Below are 25,895 nucleotides of genomic sequence, written 5' to 3'. Positions count from 1 at the left end.
TGAGGCCCAATATGGATCCCCAGTATTGAGTTGAGGCCCAGCGTGGACCCTCCCCTGGCTTCAGTGGGACGCCCATTGTGAACTCTCCCAGCCCCTGGGGGGATGCCCAGCATGGATCCCCAGCCTCGAGGTGAAGCCCAGTATAGACCCCCAGCTTCGAGGTGAAGCCCACCTCAAACTTTCCCCCGGTCTCAATGGGATGCCCATCGTGAACTCCCCTGACCTCAGGGGTAAGCCCAGTATGGACCCCCTGCCTAGAGGTGAAGCCCAGTATGGACCCCCAGCCTCGAGGGGAAGTCCAGCATAGACCTCTGGCCTTGAGGTGAGGCCCAGCAGAGACCCTCGGCCTCAAAGTACACCCCAGCGCAGATTCAATTTCTCTGCTTTAGAAAGACTATAATGATGAACTTTATTTATTTTTCTAATTTATACTTAAGATTTTGTACCCAGGCACTTATGCACCTAAGATAGCACTGGAAATGACAACATTTACATTTTTCACTGTAATCATGTACTCAAGTAATGGATATATATGACAATAAACTTAATTCTAATTCTGTTTTCAAGTTACAGAAAATGATTTTTTTTCTTTAAGCAGCAAAAATAAAACTGATCTTTTCTATAATTTTCAGTCAACATTGCTACTTCATCTCACAAATTGCCTTGCTGGAGTATTTGTGAGTGTGGTAAAGGGAAGGTGTGGAATAAGACTGTAAAATTGTTCCAAAAGCACTGGTATATTGGTCTCTGATTCTAGAAAATCAAAAGAGGAAATCAAAACCAGTGCAATGAGTTTGCAATTGGCTGAACCTCTGGTCAGGTGTCTAAATTGCCAATATAACCGCTTTAGAATGTTACAACAATTTTTATTTAAAAAGCAATTTTGCAACTTGTAGATTGTGACACAATTTTGAAACATGGGTTGGTCACCACCATTCTAAGAAATTTCACATTTGTGTGACTGAATAGAATTAATATACACAGTTGAAATTGTTGAAACATCCTGAATTAATGGCTTGAACAGATAATCATTTAGCTCTCAAACACTTCAAAACTGCTTAGTGCCTCAACAACAAAATAAGATGATTATTCACTAAATCAATAAGTATAAACAAATGAATATCAATGATGATCATAAATGAAAATAATATCATTTTACATCATTATCAAAAACTGTGCAAAAGCAAATCTAATCCATAAGCATCTAGAGAGAAAATAAATACATTTGAATGCATCCAGAAAAGTTATTCCAAAGCAACATGGCCCATTAAGGAGAAAAGTCAGCACAGTAAAGCCATGGCATTGAAAGACATTAGCAGAGAAGCTGGAGATACAAATCCCCAATGTTGAAAACAACATTTGTGCAAAATTAGTCAAAAAGAATTTCCTTGTCATAATATTTGAGTTCCTGCAACAAATCTAACTTTCCTCAGGAAATGCTGATCTTAGAAAATATCAAATACTCTTAAATTCTCTGGCCTGTTTCTGACATATGATCTTTTGTCATCCTAAAGTCTGGTCAACTTGCATCCTTCAAAATAATATGATTTGGAGATGCTGGTGTTGGACTGGGGTTTACAAAGTGAAAAATCACACAACACCAGGTTATAGTCCAACAGGTTTATTTGGAAGCACTAGCTTTTGGAGCGTTGCTTCTTCATCTACAGCCAGAGAAAGCTAGTGCTTCCAAATAAACCTGTTGGACTGTAACCCAGTATTGTGTGATCATTAACTCAAAATAATATACCACACTTTATAAAATATTCTTCTCATTTTAGTGAGTTTTTTGAATGTTGTGTCAGCATGATTTTATGACTGTACTTTCTCCTTGTTTCACATGACCTCTAATCCACTACCACTTGTTTAAAACTCCATAATTAAAGTTGCAGGTATGGTAGATGGTTGCAGTCATCACTGCAGGTATGCTGAGAAATTGTTGGAATTACTCTCATTGACTTTGCATTCAGGTGTACAAAGTGGGATCACCATATCAGCAACAACTGTGTCTGCCATTTTAAATGTAGCTTCGTATTGGCTTCAATGGGGAAAATCAATTAGCTGATCCGTATTAATGAAACAGGAGGATTACTCTCAGTGCGCACTAATCAGCCTTCAAGGTTTTACAGTTGCCATCAGTTAGGTTAATATTGATGAACAAGTGTCTTTTGATATGACAGGATGTTAAAGAACTAGAAATAAGATGTCTGCAATTATTCTAGTAAAGGGTAAGTTATTCATGTAATTTCTGAGAACGAAGGTTTCAAGTTTTTTAAAAAAGCTCAATTACATTTTCTACACTGTGATACATAATATGTGATAAAACTGCCATGAAAATGGGTGAAGGCACATAGGTTCTTTGTTTTGAGTTATCCCTGATGAATTCAGTTAGGGCATAGGCAGCACACAAAGATAGTTAATGTATTTTTGAAAAGCAACAAAGTAACTTTGTAAGCTTCAGATGTGGACTGAGATGGACAAAGTCAGAAGTCACATGATACCAGGTGAAGTCACCTGACGAAGGAGTAGCCCTTAGAAAAGAGCTGTCTGTCTGGACCCCTAGGCATAATTTCTCCTTTCCATGAGAAGATGCAGAATTTCATCACTTACAATGGAACAACTTTCAGGATGCGTTCAAAGGAAGACTAGGGTAGGAATAGGGCAAGTCAAAGATAGAAGTGGGAAGTTAAGTGTGGACCCTGTGGAGATTGGAGAGGTGCTAAATGAACATTTCTCATCGGTTTACATTCAAGAAAAGGAGAATATTGTAGAGGAGAAGAATGAGATATGAGATATTAGACTAGAAAGGATCAAGGTTAGTTACGAAGAGGTGTTATCAATTCTAGAAGGAGTGAAAGTAGACAAGTCCCCTGTGCGGATGGGATTTATCAGAGGATTCTCTGGGAAACTAGGGAGGGGATAGCGGAGCCTTTGGCTTTGATATTTGAGTCATCATTGTCTACAGGTTTAGTACCAGAGGACTGGAGGATTGCAAATGTTGTGCCCTTGTTTAAGGAGGGGAGTAAAGATGACCCAAGTAATTATAAACCAGTGAGCCTTACTTCTGTTGTAGGAAAGGTTTTGGGAAGGATTATAAAAGAGATAGGATTTATAATCATCTAGCAAGCAACAATTTGATTTCAGATAGTCAATATGGTTTCGTCAAGGGTAGGTTGTGTCTCATTAACCTTACTGAGTTTTTTTTGAATAGGTGACCAAGCATGTGGATGAAGGTAGGGCAGTTGACGTGGTGTACATGGACTTCAGTAAAGTCTTTGATAAGGGTCCACATGGTAGGCTGTTGGAGAAAATGCAGAGGCATGGGATTGAGGGTAATTTAGCAGTTTGGATTAGAAACTGGCTTTCTGAAAGAAAGCAGCGAGTGGTGAAGTCCGGTTACTAGTGGTGTGCCACAAGAATTTGTTTTGGGACCACTGCTGTTTGTCATTTTTATAACTGACTTAGACGCAGGAATAGGTGGATGGATTAGTAAATTTGCAGATGACACTAAAGTCAGTGGAGTAGTGGACAGTGTGGAAGAATGTTACAGGTTGCAGGGAGACTTGGATAAACTACAGAATTGGGCTAAGTGGCAAATTGAGATCAATGCAGCTAAATGTGAGGTGATTCACTTTAGGAAGAATAACAGGAAGGCAGAGTACTGGGTAAATGGAAAGATTCTTGGCAATGTGGATGTGTAGAGGGAACTTGGAGTCCATGTACGTAGATCCCTGAAAGTTGCCACCCAGGTTAATAGTGCTGTTAAGAAGGCATACATTGTGTTAGGTTTTATTGGTAGAGGGTTGCGTTCCTCAGCCGCAATGTCATGCTGCAACTATAAAACGCTAGTGCGACTGCACTTGGAATATTGCGTACAATTTTGGTCATCATGTTACAGGAAGGATGTGGAAGCATTGGAAAAGGTGCAGAGGAGATTTACCACGATGTTGCCTGGTCTGGATGGAAACTCTTATGAGGAAAGGCTGAGACACTTGGGTCTGTTCTCATTGGAGAGAAGAAGGCTAAGAGGGAATTTGATAGAGACATACAAGTTCAGAGGATTAGATAGGATAGATACTGAAAGTCTTTTTCCTAGGATGATGACGTCAGCTTGTACAAGGCAGTATAACTACAAATTGAGTGGTGATAGGTTTAAGACAGATGTCAGAGGCAGGTTCTTTACTCAGAGGGTGGTAAGGGCATGGAATGCCCTACCTGTCAATTGTAGTTAACTCCGCCACATTAAAGAGATTTAAAGAATCCATGGATAAGCACATGGATGATGCTGGGATAGTGTAGGAGGATGAGCTTAGAATAGTTCACAGGTCGGTGCAACATTGAGGGCCGAAGGGCCTGTTCTGTGCTGTATTATTCTATGTTCTATGTTCTAGTAACAGCAGCAAGGTATAAGTTGGGCTGTATCCTAGCTCCAAGTCTCTCTGCATATTTCTCACTGTGATGCTTTCATACTTGAGTTAACATTCTTGTCTTTGTGCTACAGTACAGGGTTGGCTGCACTAGTGATAGAGAAATGGGCATCACTGGTATTTTGGAGCAGAGCCCTCTTTATTGAAAATGGTGTCAGTCTATTAAAGTCTCTGTCAAAATGTTTGATTGGGAACAACCTTGACTGGGGATACAACCCCTATACATGTTACTGAAACAAATGTAGCTGATTCAATAACTTTGCTCTTGCTGTTTAAAGGAAAATGTTCCAGTATTCCACTGTCTTTTTTGCTAGTAGTGCAATGGTTAATATCACAATATTACTCTGTATACTGAGATACAACATCAGCCCTGTCTGGCTTCTTTAGCATTTGTTTTCCTTTTAAAATTATTTTCTGGGGTGTGGGTGTTGCTGGCAAAGCAAACATTTGTTGCACATCCCAAAATGCCTTGAGAATGATATCCTTCCTTATAACCCCGTCTTGGGATTTTGTACACAGAACTTATGAAATGAACTACTGAACGTGAAGTTCAGTGGACTGCACTTCTTAGACCACAGGAATTTGTATGTTTTTGGATTGATATATAACATATATTTTGATTCAACATCAATGATCACTTTTACACAAAGATTTAGACACAGACTAGAACATGTTATTTGCCCAATATTTGGGTAAATATGACAAAACCAGAGGACAGAATCAGAAACTCAGCCTCAGTACCTTGGGTTATTACTAAGATACATCATATCATATATATCGGAGACATAATCTCGTTTTTGGTAACTAAAAGAATACATATTCCGTTAAACATTGGCTCAAGAATATACATAAACAGAGAGATATAGTTAACAAGTAAGTAAGTGAAGTGTAACTATTTAGTTCAGGGTTAGGTTAGGTTAACCAACTGTATGTTAAGGACATTTTTGTTGTCAAAAATCATTTCCTCTGGAGCCACAGGAATCATAATCAACATCACAAGAAAGGGACAGGAATTTGTCAGCACCCTCTGCGGTCTAATGTACAATTCACATTCTACCAGCTCCACATTGAAGTACACACATTTTTAAAATTTTCATAGTTGGCTGTGGTTTGCAACAGCTTCACAAATATATCAAAGGTGATCCTATCAATATTTGGCATTACTTCTGGATACATTATTATTACCAACACCAATGTTATACGTAGCACATTTCAAGGTCATAATGAAAGCACTCTGCATGGTTGAAGTTTTAGGTCACTGCATTTGAACTAAGTCTTTTCGCATCCTAGACTGAAGTGCATTTTTCTGTAGCTTGAGAGAAAAACTAACAGAACCAATATCCTTGACTAACTAACAATCTTGACTATCCAGATTAGGAGACTAACACTGAGTAAATTGTGAATTCATACAATTTATCACTTCACAAATAAGACAAATTTTACACCTGTTACCCTGAGGGTTCTTCTGCAATTGCCATGGCTGAAGACTTTTTTTCTAATCAAAAATAATTTCCTCTGAAGCCACAGGAACCATAATTAAAGTAACTGGATGAATTGCTGTAATGCATCTTGGAGATGATACATACTGCAGTCAATCTCCATCCTTATAGTGACGTACGGCATGGAAACAGACACTTCAGTCCAACTCATCCATGTTGATCAGATATCCAAAATAAATCTAGTCCAATTTTCTAGCACTTGGCCCATATCCTTGTCTGTAGTTCAATTATTGCACCCATTGAAATTCTCTATATATAAATGTCTTAAATTTCTTGCTGTTGTTATTGTTCACTAGATCATGCATGGACCTCTATGGATTAGGAGTGACTTACTGCAGGGTATCCAGCCTTGGCCCTCATCCTGCAGCCAGCGAGTGTGTAAGCAGTGCAGAAAATATGAAAGATTGGTGGAGTTGCAAGTTGGGGGAGTGAGGTTGAGTAAGGAAAATATTGCATGCATCACTTTGAATGGATGAACGTGAACCTGAGTTTGAAGTGGTCAAGTAGCAGAGATTGAGTGGATTGATACATTGGAGCGCAAAAGGACATTGATCTTCTGACCATTTCTCCACATGACTAAGATTGCTCTAACTTGGGTCAGGCTGGCATGGTCTGATGATGTGGGCTCCATTCATGGTCAAGGTGGAGGAAGCTGTCCTATCTCTGCACTATCCTGTCCAGAAGGACCTCTAGGCACTTCACATGAAGTGGGGTGCTAATTTTCCCATCTGCCAAATATGAAAAGGAACCACCAGGGTCAGTGTGGGTAATTACCCTTTGGGATAACATCAGTAACTGATGCATACAGTGAACTTTTCTTAAACTCCTGCGCATTTTGCAACACAACTTAATTGCCTGCTTGTTCCCTTGCTTCAGTTATAATGTACAGTAAGTAAAGCATACATGTATAGAATGAAAACCTGAGGCAAACTACTAATGAAAGTATTATACATTCTGGGTGAAAAGGAGTGGGGCAGGTATTGAACTATATGCCAGATATATGCAAAGGTGTGAATCTTGCAGTCAGAAAAATGGGTCATCATATACACAAATTTGAAGCTGTGACTTTAGCATGAGACAATGTGGAACATTATTTCACGAGTGCTAGTTAGGAAGATGTTTTCAACCTTTACTGTTCGACTGTCTTCTTAATCTGTAATCTGCAAACTTCCTTTTAAACTTGCATTGCGCAACCAGTCCACTGTTGCTAATGAATGAAGATAATGCAAAATAAAATGCTGTGTCTGCAAGTTCTTGAAAATAAAGGGAAGGAAATTCACATCTTTTGAAACTGTGCTTCGTAATAGCTGATAAAGGTTGTTTGCATTCATTACTTGAGAAAAAAATTGTAACAGGATGAAAGATGTAACCTTTTAAAAACAATCTCAACAAAAATGAAATATTTTGAAAAGACATAAACAACTATATCTTGATCGAGACAAAAAGGTGGAGATAAAACAATATTAGTAGTTTAAGCTAGCTGTTACCAATCAGAAAGAAGTAGTTTGTTAAAGGAGGTTTCCCACAGCTCTCAGTAATCCCATACTACTACGGGTAGCCGAGCTGAGAGAGAGGTGACAGTTTCTCATAAGACTTCTGCTTTTCACAACTCTTTGAAAATACCACCTAGAAATTCTTCCTCAATAGACTTACTTCTTTTCTAAATTATGCAGAGGATGGAGGAAAGAATTGAGAAATTTTGAGGTGAACAACATTATGCTTATTATGCAACATATTACAGTAAAATCTTGAAAATACTGGAGCAATATAAATCTAAAGTGCCTAAAATTGCTATATTAAAAATGTAGTTACATTATACATCATAGTATAAATAATAAATGGAGATACCCTAACATTAATGTTCCTCTTAACTTTTGTAATCTACATCATAAAAATAATTAAATGTCACTATATGATAAGCTATTGCACAATCTTTACTCACTTACCTGTATGGACAAACATGTGCTTCACATAGTTTTGTTTTGCAGTGAAGGTTTTATTACAAAGAGTGCATTCATAGGGTTTCTTTTCAGTTTGTCCACTTGTACCCTGCATTGTTGACTGAGATTGTTGGGGGTGCAACTGTGTAGTAAAATTTGTAAGATTAGGTTGAGGAACTGTTATAAATTGTGTTTGTTGGCTTGTCAGTGGTTGTGGCAAGGTGAACTGAAACAGTTTGCCACTGGTAGTGCTCTGAGTGGTAAAAAGTGTTGGTATGTACGTACTCCCAGCAGTGCCAATGACTGGAGTAGTGCTGGTTAAGGTCAGTGGCATTCTCAAATTGGTGGCTAGGGTATCTGATTGCCTCAGATAAAGCTGGGTAGTTGCCAGAGGCTGAGTGCTTTGTGTCACTGAAATCACAGAGTTGATTGCAGCTTGTTGCAATTCCTTTTCATTTGTAATGTTTCCATCACTATTTTGAGGCCCTGTGATGTCCATTTCATTTTCATAAACCTTATCTGGGGAAGAAGGATTCACACTGCTAGGCTGCTGGCTGTCTTCAGCAGGATGTTCATTCTGCTCAGTTAATCTTGCATCTGATTGTCCCACTCTGCTTATGCCAGCAATGAACTGTTGGTCAATTGGATCTGTTTCAGTCCCATTGGAAGAGCTAACACCAGAGTCAAAGCTTTCCCCTTTTGGCTCACTCTCCGTACCTTCAGCTTGGTCAGTATCTTCATTGCACTCTTCAGATTCATTTTGCTCTGAAGTGTTTCTTTTCTGTTGCCCATAGTAATCGTAATCATATTCATCTTCAGCCTCTTGCTTGATGTGGATATTGCCCGCAATAGTTTGGATGCGAACTGGTCGCGGCTGCTTGCGGCAATGTGTAGTTTCAGGAGTGGAAAGATATCTCTCCATTTGCTGCGTTCGTTCTTGTATTCTTGTTATCCAGGCTGGATCAGTTAGATTCTCTTCTCTCTGCATAACTAGCTGTGTGCTGTGATGGCTAATCACTGGAGCACTGTAGTGGGATCTCTCTCCTGTGCCATTTTGTACTGGCATTCCAGAGCAGGCATAAAGGGAAGAATAAATTCTTTCAACATTACGCTGGGTGTGAGCTTGTACATAGCCAGATTCAGTATCACTACTCTGACCTGATGAACCAGATTCTGGTGTTCCTCGTGGTGTTACTTGGTTTGAGTCCCTTGTTGTACAGTAACCACTGCTCACCACTGTTTGAGAGACAATACGGGTGCATTCATCGATAACTGTTTTGATCTGCAGTATGCTGGCTGCTGTGAGGATTTGTAAGGCTTCGCTTTGGGATACTCGGAGGACTCCACTGTACATGAAATCAATCAACTTCTGAACAGACTGCACTGAGACTACAGATGGGATCTCAATGTCACTGTAGCCCAGAAGAAGTTTGTCTTGGAAGAAGGGGCTACCAGCAGCCAACACACAGCGATGAGCTCTGAGCATGCTCCCATGGATTCTGACGGTCACATCGCAGAAATGGCCCCGGTTTCGCTGCTCATTTAGTGTCTCAAGCACAGAGTTGCTGAAGTTGTGAAGGTTGATGCTGTGAATGCGCTCTGTCATTCCCTTCCCATTGATGTTACCTAATTTTGAACAGAAAATACCTTCATTTTTACAGCCTCAGAAAAGTTAGTCAATGACCTGTGCAGAGATAGCATTCTACTTTGAGTTAACATCCAAACATCACAAATGCAAACAGTTTTTATAAAAAGTAACACTGCTGCATTCAAAACATAAATATTAAAAATGCATTGATAAAATTTACTTGCCACTAAAGTTCTGAAATTAATGTAGAATACTGTTTGTCTAAAATTATCTGATATTTAAAACATAAAATAAATATAAACTAAAATTGTTTGGAAATCCTAGACTTCAGACTGAATAAAACACAACAGTACAATTGAGAGGGTTATATGTCAAATCACAGGAACTAAAGTCAAGTACATTGTGAATCTTCTGAATGAATAGGTTAGAAGCATTGATTGATAATGCTTAGAATGATCTAATAGTTATGTATACAATTCAGTTCAATCTGTTTTGGTCAGCTGATACACTAGCAGTAAATGCCAGCACTGATGTTGATTATGCATGTGCTCTAGAACCATGGTGCATATTGCAGGACCTGTGATACCATTTCAGGTTCTCAAAAAATATGGTTAGGATATTCTACATTCAGAATTTATTCAACCCTTGTAAGAAACTATCGAATACAGTGATAAGATTAATTCTATGCAATCCCCATGAAACAGTACTTCAGCATTTTCAAGGAGTCAATTTCTTTCAAAAAAACGGCTAGGGCTTTTTCTTTAATCTCCTATACAATTCTCCATTTATAATGTGCAAAACATGGACTTAATTCAAGTATCTAAGAGAAAAGGACTCAGCAGATAATTTTCTACTATTTTCTTAAATATAAAGATGTTGCAAATTAACTATGTACTCATTGTTGCGATTATACTTAACACTTAATAAAGAACTATCTACATGTATCAGGAAGAGGGGAGAAATAATGACATACACAAGAACAGAAAGAAAAAGGGTTGGAATGATTACAGCCATAGAAAATAATTCAGATGGCAAATTGAAATTCAAGTTTAAGTGAATTCTGATATCCAAATCTAGGGATTAAATGTTATAACTTGAAACAAATCATTTCTGTTTATTACACCGCACAGGAAATATACTAACATTTCTGAAAGTGCACTGATCAATCTTTCTTCTCTCCCTCTTCCCTGGGGCTAAAAGAGGGGTCAATAGTCATTATGCTCCAGGAAATTAACACATTATACAATTACAGGATTATTGAGATTTAATCTGCAACTGATTACTGGACATAAATTCCGTTAAAGAAAAATGCACAATTAAGAATATTACAAGGGCAGAAGTTCCTCACCACTGCAGATGTAAGTGGCCACCATCTTGAAAATCTCCTTGTGTGAAGAAAGAAATTCATGGGCCATCTCCTCTTTTGCAATTGAGCATATTACTGAAATGATTCATGGATCTAAGATGTTTGACTGTACTGTATATGAAGACAAGAAAACAAAGTGTTCAAAATCTGCAGATCTCCAATTTTGTACAGCACTGAAGACTGATTCTACCAGATATACAAAATCACATATCTATGATCTATTTAAAATTCTTAGCCTGGCACAGAATATGTACAGTTATTCAGCCAAGGAGGCCAGGAATTTTATTGTTCACTTCTATCATGAAGATTCTCAAAATGGTGGTCAAAAACTGAGGATGAAGAAAGCTTAATGCCAAGAAAAACAGGCTCGAAGTAAACTGGGCAATAATAAATGCTGTTCTTTATAGATACTGTGAGCATAGCATGAAACATAACAAATCATAGTTATGAAAATGGGGTTCTGAAATCAAATTAAACTGACAAAGTACTTTCAGTTAGTACTTTTCAATTAAATAATATTAGCCAATAAAACAATCTGAAGTATCTAGTGGGCCACAACAATAAACACGGCATTACAAGTTATAAATTAACAACTCTGATTAGAATTCAGTCTTGCAAATTTGGCATATTTTCAATGTTAGTTTTGGTTACTTATTTATGCCAATGGGGTAATGTACATACAATTTCAACAAAATTAAGAAACATAGCAAAAGACAAATATGGTGTTAGTCTTACATAAATGTTGAAGACATCCAACTCTACCTTACTACCACTTCTCTTGACACTCCACCATTGCCAAATTATTAGATTGCTCAATAAACATCCTGCATTGCATGAACAGAAACTTCCTCCAGTTAAATATTAAGCAGACTGAAGTCATTGTCTGTGTTAGCTGCTCTAAATTCTGCTTCTTAGCTACTGACTCCATCCATCAGCCTGGAAACTGACAGTAAAACTAATTTACAATCTTACTGTTATATTTGTCTGCAAGATGAGCTTCTGATCACATATCTCTGCCTGCTTGTTCCACCTCCATTACATGACCCCCGCCTCAGATCAACTGACATAGAAATCTTAATTTGTGCCTTTGTTACTCCGACCCATCATCGATTACACCCCCTATATTCTGTCTTGGTAAACTTGACAGCACCTAAAATTGTTCTGCCCATGGCCTTACTCTTATCGGGAAGTCTCCTTTCACACATTAACCCAATGTTCACTGCCATACAGTGGCAAAGATCAAGCAAAGCATGGATTTTGAAGTGTTTATCGATCCTCTTGAAAAAAAAACTCTCCATTGTCTTGCCTCTTCCTATTTTCATTAATCTCCTCCAATCCCTCAGTTTGTGATATCTGTGCACTTCTAAATCTGCCTTCTTGAGAATCTACATTTTCATAAAATTCTCACACAATACAAATGGTCATGATTTATGACAAATACATGATTTAAATACATCAGTACATATGGATTGTTGCTTTGTGTTTATATGGACGTTGGAGACCATTAACACTCAACTGAAAGTAGACTCCTCTTGAAGGAGAGAAAGCAAGTCAAAACTTATTAATAGAAAAGAAAGCAAGAAAGTTGATTTTTTCTGTTGGACACAGAAAATTACAGCTATGATTCATGAATTTACACATTTATAATGAGAGAATACGGATTCAAAAAAAGGAGAGAGAAGGTTGGGTATTTGAGATTACTTTCACCAATTGCTTCACTATTGATAGCTGTGCGTTCAAGTCTAAGCCCTAAGCTCTTGAATTTTCTACCTATTTAAGCTGATTGTCTATCTCACCTTCATTCTTTAAGCCCATTTCTTTGACCAGGAGTTGGTCAAATGACCTCACCTTGCCTCATTTCAACCAGTATTAAACTTTACATCATGATGTTCTGGTGAAGCATATTGGGACATTTCATTACATTAAAGACAAGTTATTATGTAACTTTTCACAAGATGATAACATCACTGTCTATTCTGCATTTGTTGTCTAGCCCTAATTGTCTTTAAGAAGATGGTTCTTGAGAATCTGCCTTCTTGTGGTGCAGCTCATGTGGTGTAGGTACATCCATAGTTACATTATGGTGAGGAACTGAATCTGTCTAAATCTAAATTGCATATTGGTGAAGAGGTTATTGATGAGCAACTCTCACTTGAGAGCACTGTTGACTCCATCACTTTGCTGAGGATTGAGAGAAGACCGATGGTGTACTAATTGGTTGGGTAGAACTTGGCTTGCTTTTTTGTGGACAGGACCTACCTAGGCAACTATTTGCATAGTAAGATAGATGCCAGTGTTCTGGCTGGACTGGAAAAGCTTGAAAAACAGCACAGCTAGTGCTGGACATCAAGTCTCCTGTACTATTGCTGTGATGTTGTCAGAGCACATATCCATTCTAGTATTCAAAGTCATGAACTATTTCTTGATATCACAATAGAGTCATAGTGCTGTACAGCATGGAAACAAACCCTTCGCTCCAAATCATCCTTGCCAATCAGATATCCTAAATAAATCTACTCCCATTTGCCAGCATTTGGCCCATATCCCTCTAAACCCTTCCTATTCATATACCCGTCTAGATGCCTTCCAAATATAATTGTACTAGCCTCCACAACTTCCTCTGGCAGCTCATTCCATACATGCACTACCCTCTGCTGGAATAAAGTTGCCTCCTAGGTTTCTTTTAATTCTTTCCCCTCGCACCTTAAACCTATGCCCTCTAGCTTTGGACTCCCTCACCCCAGGGGAAAGACCTCGGCTATTTAGCCAATCCATGCTCCTCATGATTTTATAGGTGTTTATAGGTTTCAAATGACAAATGCATGGATAACGATTTCCGCAGTAGTGTGGAACAGGTAGAATGGACGTGGGTGATGCAACAAATTTGGAAACTTTTTTTGACGATGTATAGTATATAGGGCACAGAGCTCTACTGTTTTGGTTTGAATAATTTTCCAAAAGTTTGTCAGCAAATGAATCAAACACAGGATGAAGAGGAGGCAAGGAAGGGTGATGTGATATCAGGAGTTCAGGAATGTTGATTTGGGACCACAATCCGGTCAGTTCTAAATGTAGTAAACAGGAGACCACACTCAAAGAGCCAAATGGCTTTCTGCTGCTCCCAATTTATATGTACAAATGATAGTTGTAGGTGCACTTAATGATTGTGGGTACAAATGTCATCTCTCATAAACATTAATGAGATTTTGACATAGTAGATGACTACCTGGTGTTGAGTGAGGGACGTTATGAGCTGGCTGAAAGGATATTAAAGGGGGAGGAGCAAATTACTGCAGATGTTGGAATCTAAACTGAAAACAAAAAATGCTGGAGATCACAACAGGTCAGGCAGCATCCACAGAAAGAAAGCAAGTTAACATTTTGAGTCTAGATGATGAATCATCAGAACTGAAGTAAGGATATTGGAGAGGGTAGGGGAATGATCCAGTTGTTTGATCCATGCCAAGAAACAGAAAATAACATGCTTGAGAACCTGTTTGGAAAGTAACATAAACTAGGAGCTAAACTATAGGACAGGATTGTAATGGTTATAACCTCTGAATTATTATCAAAGTCACATGTAAATTGATGTAGGGATAAGCAGATTAGGCAGATAAACATGTAGCTTAAAGAGTGGGGAAGAAGAGGGGTCCCATTTTATGGGAAATTGACATCAATTCATGATCAAATTTGAAGGGTACTGATGGGATGAATTATTTCTGAATCTGGCTGAGACCATATAGAATTACAGAATGATTATAATAAAAAACGCCTTTGGCTCATTGGTCTATGCTGGATTTCTGCAATTTAAAAAAAAATCATACATGGGATGTGGGTGTTACTAGCTGGAACAACATTCATTGCTCATCTTTATTTGCCCTGAGGGCAGTTAAGAGTGAACCACATTGCTATGGGTCTGGACACACATGTAAGCAAGGGACATATGTAGGCCAGACCAGATTTGGTGCTTCCATAAAGGACATGAGTGAACTACATGGGTTTTCCCTGACAATCAGCAATGGTTTCATGGTCATCATTACATTCTTATTTCCGGATTATTTTTGAACTCAAATTCTATCACTTGCCATGTTGGAATTCGAAGCCAGATCCCCAGAACATTACCTTGGTCTGGATTAATAGTATAGCAATAATACCACTAGGCCATCTCAGCTGATCACTTCCCTGTCCTGTCCTATTTCAGTAATGCTGCAAATCTTTTTCAAAATTAAGACAATTACCCAATTCCTAGGGTCTTGGTGGAAAGAACAAATAAGGCAGTCATAGAAACTTTAAACTAGCCAAAACGAATTGGAAGAGAATGCATGTGTGAGAGTCCAGTTATATATGTGTGAGCCGTCCGTGCGTGTGAGCATGCGGCGGGGTTACAGGGTGCGGTGTATTCAGGTGAGAATAGTATTATAATAGATCCAAAAGAAATGAAAGAGAGTATAATTAGAGGTAGAAATTGTGCTTAAGGTGCTACACGTAAAGGAAAAGCTAAAAGATAGCAAAGCGTTCAAATTAGAAGTGTGTTGCACAGGCATTGTGGTTTAAATTGCACATAGTTTGGGATACATAGATGAGCACATCAGGAAGGTGGTAAATTTCTTGAGTGCATCCAAGAGTTTTGCGCAAAAGTATGTTGCAGGTATATGAAGGAGGTTTGCTATACTAAATTGCATAATAAGCAATGAAGCAGATTTAGTTCACAACTAAATAATGTGTGAATATTTATCTAAAACAACTGCAAAATTACTTAGTCCAACATAAAGTCTGGAAGACAGAAGTGTGAAATAGCTGCTAAGATTCAGGCAAGAGCTGACTTCAATGCACTGATACAGACACTGTCCACATTATCTGGGCAAATCTGCAAGTGGATAAAACTAGAGATTACTGGGAGATGTTCAAGTGAGAATTTATGATACGTTAATTTATACCCCTAAAGGCAAGAACTCAGTTTAAAAACAAAGCCTTGAAACTAAAGAGCCAACAGACAACATAAAACAGTAAAATTACATTCCAATACAGAAAGAAGCACAGATCCTGGTCAATGGGAAAGATACAAAAGTACAGCAAGAAGTGACAAAACATGTAAGAGCTTGAGGGAAGGAGAGCAGGAAGGAACTTGCAAGGAATATCAAAAGTAACAATTTTCCTGACATAGTGGGATAAAAGAGGCTGGTCAGGAGCAATCTCGGCTCCTTGAAAATTAGATTAGATTAGATTAGATTACATTACATTACAGTGTGGAAACAGGCCCTTCGGCCCAACAAGTCCACAAGACCCGCCAAAGCGCAACCCACCCAGACCCCTACATTTACCCCTTACCTAACACTACGGGCAATTTAGCATGGCCAATTCACCTGACCTGCACATGTTTGGACTGTGGGAGGAAATCGGAGCATCTGGAGGAAACCCACGCAGACACGGGGAGAACGTGCAAACTCCACACAGTCAGTCGCCTGAGGCGGCAATTGAACCCGGGTCTCCAGCGCTGTGAGGCAGCAGTGCTAACCACTGTACCACTGTGCTGCCCACGATAATAACAGTCATACTATCAATGAAAATAAGGAAAAGGTGGACATGCTGAAAAATCAGTTAAGACGGCATTTAGCATGCTTGCCTTCATTGCCCAGTCCTTTGAGTACAGGATTTGGGACATCACATTGTGGTTGTACAGGACATTGATGCCCCCTTGGAGTACTGTATGCAGTTCTGGTCACCCTGCTATAGGAAAGGTATTATTAAACTGGATAGGGTTCAGAAAAGATTTACCAGAATGTTGCCAGGAATGGAGGGTTTGAATTATAAAAATATGCTGGATAGGCTGGGACCTTATTCACTGGAGCATAGGAGGTTGAGGGGTGACTTTATTGAGGTTCATAAAATCATGAGGCAAAGATAAGGTGAATAGCAAGGGTCTTTTCCCTAGGATAGGGGAGTTCAAAACTAGGGAGCATATTTTTAAGGTAAGAGGAGAAAGTTTTAAATAGCATATGAAGGGCAACTTATTGTTATACAGAGTGGCTTGTGTGTGAAATGAACTGCCAGAGGAAATGGTGGATGCAGGTACAGTGACAACATTTAAAAGACATTTGGATAAGTACATGAATTGGAAAGGTTTGGAGGGATATGGGCCAAAAGTAGGCAAGTGGGATGAGTTTAGTTTGGGAATATGGTCGGCGTGGACTAGTTGGACCCAAGGGTCTGTTTCCATGCTGTATGACTATAATTACTTTGCACCAATGTTTACAGTACAGTACATCCCAGATATCCCAATGATATGAGTATTGAATCGGAGACAGGGCAATCAAAAAAAAAAGGTTATGAAGAAAATAGTGGCAGTTGAGTGACAACGTGCAGAACTAGATTATTTCCATTCTAATACTTTGAAGGAAGTAAGTGACGACAACACAGATGTCCTTCCCATAATCTTTCAACGTCCTCTTGATTTGTGTATCTTTTATTTAGATTGGTAAAAAAAATGCACATGCTACACTGCTCCGTGAGAGAAGAAATCCAGGGAATCGTAAATAAATAAGCAAAACATCTATTGCCAGGAAATTACTGGGGTCGAGGTTAAAAGACAAGAAGATTGAACATTTGAACATTTTCAGCTGATCTAAGAAAGCCAGCATGGATTGGTAAAAGATGAAGCATGCTTGATGAACCTGATTCAATGTTTTGAAGAGATGACAAGAGGATGGGAATGTCTGTGTATGGCACTTGTATTGTCTTCCAGATTTTCATAAAGTCCCTCCTAAGGGATTTTTTGTTAAATTTGAAGCTTTAGCAAATCATTGGCCAGGAAACTGCCACGAGAAATTATGAATTCTGGATGGTCACACCAAACACAGAATTATAGCATGGCCCTTGTTACAAAATTCAGACAATCAGTTCCATACCAGTTCTTAGCAAGAACTATCCAGTGCTGTAACCTGCACTTTTGTGGCAGCTCTGCAACAGTTCCCTATCTAACTTCCTGTTAAAAGCCATAACTGAACTTGTATCCATCATCTTGCATCCTGCAGTGTATTCCAGATCATAACCACTTTTTGTGAAAACAAAATCTCTTTATTTTGTCTTTGGTCCACTCTGCTGTGACTCCACACAATTATGAACAGCTGCCTCAAATTCAAACTCAAACTAGTTATTCTCAAATGAGAATAATCTCAACTTCTCCAATCTATCCATGTAACTCAAGTCCCTCATCCCTAGTACCATTTTAGTAAATCTACTAACTCAAAGTCCTTCACATTCTTCGTCAAGAGTGATGCCCAGAAATAAACAGCATATTCCAAATCTGGCGAAACCATTTTTATGTCAAGGTTCATCATTAATTCCTTACTATTGTACACTATGCTACCTACAACAATTTGAACCCACACATCCAGTTTTTCTTTTCTCTTTCTGATTTTTTTTTCTTGTGGATATTTTTCTACCTACACCCATTTTATGACTGTTCCTGGGAGGAAGCACAGAAGCACAATACAGATTTACTACATTTGATACTCCCACCAGGGTTGACCAAAGGAGAGAGTACACAAACTAGGGATGCTCCCTGGAATTTAGAAAGTTAAGGGCTGATTGATTGACATTTTCAAGGCATCAAGGGGAACAGATAAGCTAGATAGAAAGAAATGATTCCTGCTCAGTGGAGAGTCTAGGATGAGGCAGCAAAGTGTTAGTTTAAAAATTAGAGCTATACCTTTCAGGAGTGAAATGAGTGAACCCTTCTATGCACAAAAGGGTGAAGTTTGAAAAGAAGGAATTCTTCACTGGTTGCAGTCATATCCAATGCAAAGGAAGATGATTGTATCTATTGCAGGCCAATTGTGTTAAACCCAGAGCATCATTGTAAGGACTCATTTTCATCTGCTTAATAAATAAACTTCACTCTACTATATGGTCAGAAATTGGGATTTTTTTTGATAATTTGTAGGTCCTGACATAACAAAACAATCAATAATGAAAAAGGGATACACCTGAAACATTGACTTCTACACCATGTTATGCGACCTGGCTTGCTGTGTTCTTCCAGCATCCTGCCTGTTGACATAATATTAAACATAGCAAATAACCACCTCCCCATGATATTTAATTGTTATACCATCTCCAAATCCTCCACCATTAGGTGCTGGGGTGAAGCAAAAGAACAATCTGGACATGATCATTGATCAGAAAATTAATTAGACTGGCAATATAAATACTAAACCTATAATAGCAACTCAGAGGCTAGATATTTTGAGAGAATGATTAATTGCTTGACTCCTGAAAGTTCCTCCATCATCGAAAAGGTGCAAGTCAACAGTGTGAAAAATATGCTCTACTCCCTGGATGAGTACAACACTGCTGAATTACACCCTCAATCTCTCTACTTAAACAACAGTGGGGGGAAAAAAACTTCCCTCTTGGGAAGTAGAGATGGACACTGATTGCTGGCCATATCCTATGTATGGATTAAAACAAACACATTTTGGTTTGTTACATGTTTTCTTTTCAACCGTAGATCATTTCATGCTCTTTTAATACAGAAAAACAATTACTTTCAGGAAACATTTAATTTATAAATTACATGCCATGATGAAATCCTCAAAAACTATTCTACTGCCAGTGGCATGTGAGGGTTGAGCACACAAGTTTATTTGATTTCCTTTCCATTGCTGTTAAGGTGTGGAATTGCATTAATTTGGTCCCATTTTTAACTTTCTAACTGTAGCTGAGATTTACTACCATGGCTTGTGCTCTCACTTCTTCACCATTACTCCCAGCATCCTCAGCATGCTCCTTTTTAATCTATGTCAAAACTCGTACACTGATGACACCAAGGTCTCCCTCACTATTACCTCTGTTGACCTTGCTACTCCCTCTAAATTGTCAAACTGTTTGTCTTACATACAACTTCTTCGGATGACAAATTCCATTCGCTAACCACCAGCTGCATTCCTCTCCCTTCTGGAAATTGTCTCAAGTCAAATCAGACTGTTCACAATCTTGGTGTTAATATTTAACCCAAAGGTATCCTTCTGCCACAAATTTGTCTCATTGCTGAAACTGCTTTCGAACCCTTAACTCCACTCCTGTCCAAACTCATCCACTGTGAAACCTTTACTCATGCCTTTGGTACTTGTGGCACTGACCATTTCCAATGTACTCCTTGCTAGCCTCCAATGTTAATTAGTGTCTATAAGCTTCAGATCATCTAAAACACTGATGCCCACTTTCTAAATTGCATGAAGTCCCATTCATTCACGGTCTCTCTGCACTTGCAATATCTTGATTTTAAAATTCTCTTCAAATCCTTCTATTGTTCCATTGTACAACAAATCAAGATATTTCTCCATCTTCAATCCTGGCCTCCAATATTAGTTATTCCACTACTGGGTGGCTGTACCATATGAAGGCCAAAAACCCTGAAACTGCATCTCTAAATATGACTTCTTTTCTCTTAAGTTATTTGCAAAATGTAATCTTTACCAACTGCGTGTTCACTTGTCCTAATAGTTACTTATGTAACTTGTGCCAATAATGCTCCTGTGAAATACCCTGGGACATTGCATTATGTTGAAGATGCTATATTAACACAAATAAAAACAAAGTGCTGGAGAAACTCAGCATGGATAAACTCGACATGGTTGACTGCATCAGTGGAGAGAAAAAAAGTTAGAGCTTTGAATCCAATGCAACTCTTCTTCAAACAGAACTTTATGTCATAAAACTCTCAAAACATTAAATGCGTTAATTAAGGGTACATAAATGCAAGATTATCAATAATAATTTCAATAGGAATTTCAAGAGAATTTTATTGTCCTAGAGTGTGGTTAAAACATGGAACTTACTACCACAGTCCCGGAGCAGCACACAGGCAGCAGGTCCCACAGCAGATAGCCCAGCAGGCCTTGGGGGAGACCGGAGTGGGGGAGGCCAGTCCTGGAACTTGCCTCAGGAGCAGCTGAGTGCCAGTACGAAGTGATCTGGAGGCATGGAGCAGAGCTGGGATAGCTGTTGGACTGGGGTCTCGTGAGCAGTCAGACCACGTGCAGAGGGTCTGCGCTGATCTGCTACAATGAAATTTTTTTTACCTGACTCTAATGTCAATCCTTTAACAACGTCTTATTTCTAACTTTTTTTTAAAACTCTAAAATAATGCAACTACTTTTTATTCCTCTTTTGTATCCAAGATTTGTACCTTGGTACTTGCATCAAAGCAGGCACTACAAGAGGCAGACATTGTAAATGCTTTTCACTGTACTTCGACAACGGAGTACATGTGACAATAAAGGATATTCTATTCTATTCACAGACAATAGTTGAGGCAACTTGCAAAGATGCACTCAGGAGGAACCTACATTTAGGATATGGATCAAAGCAGAATGATGTATTGGTTAAATTATAGGAAGAAGTCTGGGTAGGTGGTGGCCAGGGAAACAAACACTGGCATGGACCTCCTGAGCTTAACACCTGTTTCTGCGTTGTGAATATTATATATTATGGAAGTGTTTCTGGTTTTGTTAATTGCCTAATTTGATCAGTGCCAGGCTGACTGATATATTATGAAGCTTTAATGCAATATGACATTTACTTGTACTTTCAGCTATTGGATGTATTACTCATTCCAAAATACAAATACGTGCAGCCATTTAAACATAAAAATCAATAACAAAACATAAATATTGTGACAAAAACAGAAATTTCTGGAAAAAATAAATTATTAGGAAATCTCAGCAGATCTGGCAGCATCTGGAAAGAAGTCAGAGCTCGTGTTTTGAAGAAGGGTCACTGGATCTGAAACCTTAACTGCGATTTCTCGCTATAGATACTGCTAGACCTGTTGAGATTTCCTAATAATTTATTTTTATTTCAGATTTCCAACATCTGCAGTTCTATCAGCTTATTATATAAACATTGTATATACATACAATCAGCAAAGAAGGTGGATAAAGCAGCCGTCTCTCTGAATTTCCACCTGAAGGACTACAGACTTCTGTCAGGGAAAATTAGTCCTGGAACATTGTCTGTTTCCACGATTCTCATTCTTCAAGGACTGCAGTTACTCCAACTCCTTCATTACTCAGTGGATCGTTACTTTTGCTAAAAGAAAATCAAATAGAAACCATGCAGAAATCTTAAACTTTGGAATCAGTAATTCAGTCTCCTCAACTAGCAGCAACTTCAGAAAATGCAAATAAAACTGAGTAATAAATAATGCGCATCTTTGCTGTTATGCATAAACTGTTCTTAACGGTTACCGCACTGTGCAGAATTGTTTGCACCACTGTCTGTTAACCAATTTTATCAACTGTAATTTTCTATAAGTGGCATCATCAGGCAACACATTTTCCACTAAGGCATTAAGCTGGTCCTAAAATATTCCTCACTATATGTCAAAAATAAGTGAAAATTCAAATTATCCATCCTACTTTTGAGCATATTCAATGGTAGATTATAATCAGCGCTGGCTACAGTTTATAATTTTTAGTTTGGGCTCAGAAATTCAAACTATTATTCCCACTCAGGAATATAGTAGATAAGCTTACTTACTCAGAGTGCTGCTTGAGCAAGGGGGCAAAGAGCTACTATACCCAGACAGTATTAACTTAAACCTGCTTCAGTGCTGTGGGAGAACAGGATGATAGGGCTAAAGCAAATCAAAAACAAGATGTTTGAGAATTTCTATAATGATTTAGTGGGTCACACTGATGCATGATTGAACCATAACATACTTTTATCCCAGGTTCTATGCTGAATGAATCTATGTAAATAAAAATGGCAATGAACTTGGCACAACTTAAATTCAACTTCTCTAAGATGGTAACTGAGAACAATCGATCCATGTCCTAGCATATGAATGTTAGCCAGCAACTGCTGAAGGTAGCTTGGATTTGATAGTGATTGCTTTCACTTTGGAGTTCTTACTAAAACTTTAGATTAGATTACTTACAGTGTGGAAACAGGCCCTTCGGCCCAACAAGTCCACACCGCCCCGCCGAAGCGCAACCCACCCATACCCCTAACCTAACACTAGGGGCAATTTAGCATGGCCAATTCACCTGACCTGCACATCTTTGGACTGTGGGAGGAAACCGGAGCACCTGGAGGAAACCCACGCAGACACGGGGAGAATGTGCAAACTCCAGCTTTTTTACCCCCAGCTAAAACCACTGTGATAGATGGGATTAAACAGCATTAATGTTTTTCTCAAACCCAAAAAGAACACTGAAAAGGAAAAGCACGGGTAATTTTATCCTTTTCCACTTCTTTACCACATCCTTTATGCAATGCCCCAAAAGGTAAAATCATTGGATATTTTGAATCAAAAAACAAAAACATTACTTCACTGTAAGCTTTTAAACAAGTCTGGAACAAAACATTAAAGCAACTAAAGGTTTATTTGAAACATTTCTTTTTCTTTACACCCCATTTTGCAACTCAATGTTCAAGGCTTTATTCACATTTCTAAAACTAGATTCAACAATAAAATTTAGATCCAATCTATTAAAATAATAGGTTAATGAAATACAAAAATGTTTTTCATTTACATTACCACACATGAAGTATTGAATTCTATTGTAAAAATTTGTTTACTCTAGATGACAGTCATAAACACAAGTCTTTAAGGTAACATAAGCCCTAAAATTACCTACATCTTTCCTACATCAATTGCCATTCCACTCTCTCAAGGAGAGTGTTATTTTCTTGGCAACTGATTGGCTTGATGGGAAAGAAGGGCACTGTTTTAATAGAAAATGTTTTGCAAAATATCTCTTTAGCGGTGTGCAAGCTAAATTCCAAAAAAATATACATAATTAAAATGATATTAACATAATTACCAAACCCATTGCTCAGCAAATCTCAGAATTCTTGGAGGAGACAAGTCCTATAGGTTACCTTGCCATGAGCTTATAGATTCATCAACCAGGATTCATTTGATCACTTTGCTTTTGGGTGCTTCAAAAACATTTCAACTAGGTAAAGAGAATGCACCTCAAATGTTCATTTATGGGGTCCTCCTGACAATGAAAAATGTTTTCGCAAACAAAGACATAAATTAACCCAATAACGTAATGTCAATGTTGTTAAACCATTTGATTTCTTATGTGCTTAGCATGGTGATGATCATGTTGTAAAATGGCTGGAATTATACATCAAATCAGCGTACACAAAATAAACGCTAACATAATTCTCAAAATAATTCCACCAGATGGCACTGTGTTGAATGATATTCAATGTTAATTATGCACTAGATGGCATTGCATGTCATTTAATACTTTCCTCTTTATATACATGCTTAATGCTCCAGATAAACTGTTTTCAATTCAAATTCAAAATGGCAGTTGTGTAATTATTACTTGCCTACAGAAGAAATATGCAAATTTTAAAGTAAATCATCGAAAGCGAAATACTTTGAAATATTTGGGAGACTTGGTGGGACTAAAATAATAAACACAAGCCTTTTTTCTTTCAGACTGCATTTATGGTGCAATGGTAACAATGACAATATGTGGATGCATAGGATTAAATTTATGACAGTCAGAACTCTATGCTAACTGACTTTATTCGACAAAGTTCACCTTTTTATTAGCAGACTACCCATTAATTGGAAAGCGGTGGACAGCGTGAAGACTGCAGCTAGAATCAGAATTTGAGAGAACAGGTAGCCGCAGTGGTTGGTATAATAGACCAGACATTGAATTTGAGACGAGAGGGGAGGAAGAGTAGAAAATCAACAGAGACAGAGAGTGCACTAGAAAGAGTGAAATACTGCTGTTCAGAATTCTCCTTTACTTTTTACAGTTCCTGTTGCCACAAATCTATAAAAACTCTTCCTCTTTCCTTTAGAATCCCACCTTAGTCTTCATCTTCTACTTGAGCAACGAGTACCATTTCCAACTTGTGTGACCTTAATATACACTTGTCTCCCTATTTTCTAATTACACATGACATTTAATCATCTCCTGTTCTGCACCTCATCACAGATTATTTATTCCTTTCTACACTTCGTTCTTTTCCTTCATCCCTCCAAATAAGCTGTTCATACATAAACGTTACTGAACTGCAACACTAGCTCTACCCCCTTCTTACTTCACAGATGCTCCATGACCTCCTGTTATTACTATTTCTGCTGCATTTCCATTTGAAGTGAAACCAATTTAACAATAAACTTTATTTTAATGTGCAATTTGTTAATTCAGAAGTGATAAATGTTATTAAATAATGTTATAACAGATCAGTTTAACTTACATAATGTATAAATCATAGCAAAGTCTTCCTGGCATTTGGTTTTGCAATGTCATTGGTTTGTTGCATAAATATTAAAATAAGTGATTAGAATTGTTTTGGTATAATGTAACTGTGTCCCTCAGAATTAAGTTATAGCACAGTTTTTGTAATAAAGTGATGCTGAACTTCTGCACAAGTTGGCACTGAACTTCCGTATGAATCATTACACAAAGCCAAAAAAGATGATCCCATACCTTGCCTTTCAAGGCTTTACAAATCAAATAACTTTTAATTTTTACATTATAATCATTTAACTCAATAACAAAAACATAGTCTTATTCCAAGACTAACATCATGCTGGAAAAAGTGAGGACTGCAGATGCTGGAGATCAGAGTCGAGAGTGTGTTGCTGGAAAATCACAGCAGGTCAGACAGCATCTGAGGAGCAGGAGAATTGATGTTTCGAGCATAATCCCTTGATGCTGCCTTACCTGCTGTGCTTTCCCAGCAACGCACTCTCGACTCTTGACATCATCCTGGAGAAAGCAACAAATTTCATGAGCACACTGTCACCATTGCAGCAATGTATGCAAAGTGTCCTGCAGCATTTCAATAGACAATAGACAATAGACAATAGATGCAGGAGTAGGCCATTCTGCCCTTCGAGCCTGCACCGCCATTCAATATGATCATGGCTGATCATTCCTAATTAGTATCCTGTTCCAGCCTTATCTCCATACCCCTTGACTCCACTATCTTTAAGAGCTCTATCCAATTCTTTCTTAAAAGAATCCAGAGACTGGGCCTCCACTGCCCTCTGGGGCAGAGCATTCCACACAGCCACCACTCTCTGTGTGA

General features: G+C 38.3%; 1 protein-coding gene across 9 annotated transcripts in view; it reads right to left on the bottom strand.

The window, feature by feature from the left end:
* The window catches only part of zbtb20 (zinc finger and BTB domain containing 20), a 311,373-nt gene that overhangs the window by 14,234 nt on the left and 271,244 nt on the right, over positions 1-25,895 (bottom strand). For 6 of the 9 annotated variants that reach the window (XM_072585058.1, XM_072585056.1, XM_072585059.1 and 3 more), the window contains 3 exons: positions 21,737-21,908; positions 10,800-10,928; positions 7,870-9,489 (listed from right to left, as the gene is read on the bottom strand). In XM_072585058.1, coding sequence (XP_072441159.1) covers positions 7,870-9,489; positions 10,800-10,866 — 1,687 coding nt within the window. In that variant the 5' untranslated portion in view covers positions 10,867-10,928; positions 21,737-21,908. The remainder of the gene's footprint in view (positions 1-7,869; positions 9,490-10,799; positions 10,929-21,736; positions 21,909-25,895) is intronic. The other 3 variants (XM_072585063.1, XM_072585064.1, XM_072585065.1) reach the window with 2 other exon arrangements.

Source organism: Chiloscyllium punctatum, chromosome 15, assembly GCF_047496795.1.
Source record: "Chiloscyllium punctatum isolate Juve2018m chromosome 15, sChiPun1.3, whole genome shotgun sequence".
NCBI classification, from domain to species: Eukaryota; Metazoa; Chordata; class Chondrichthyes; order Orectolobiformes; family Hemiscylliidae; genus Chiloscyllium; species Chiloscyllium punctatum.
Note: the sequence above shows the minus strand (reverse complement) of the source record. Positions and strands in the feature narration are given on the sequence as shown.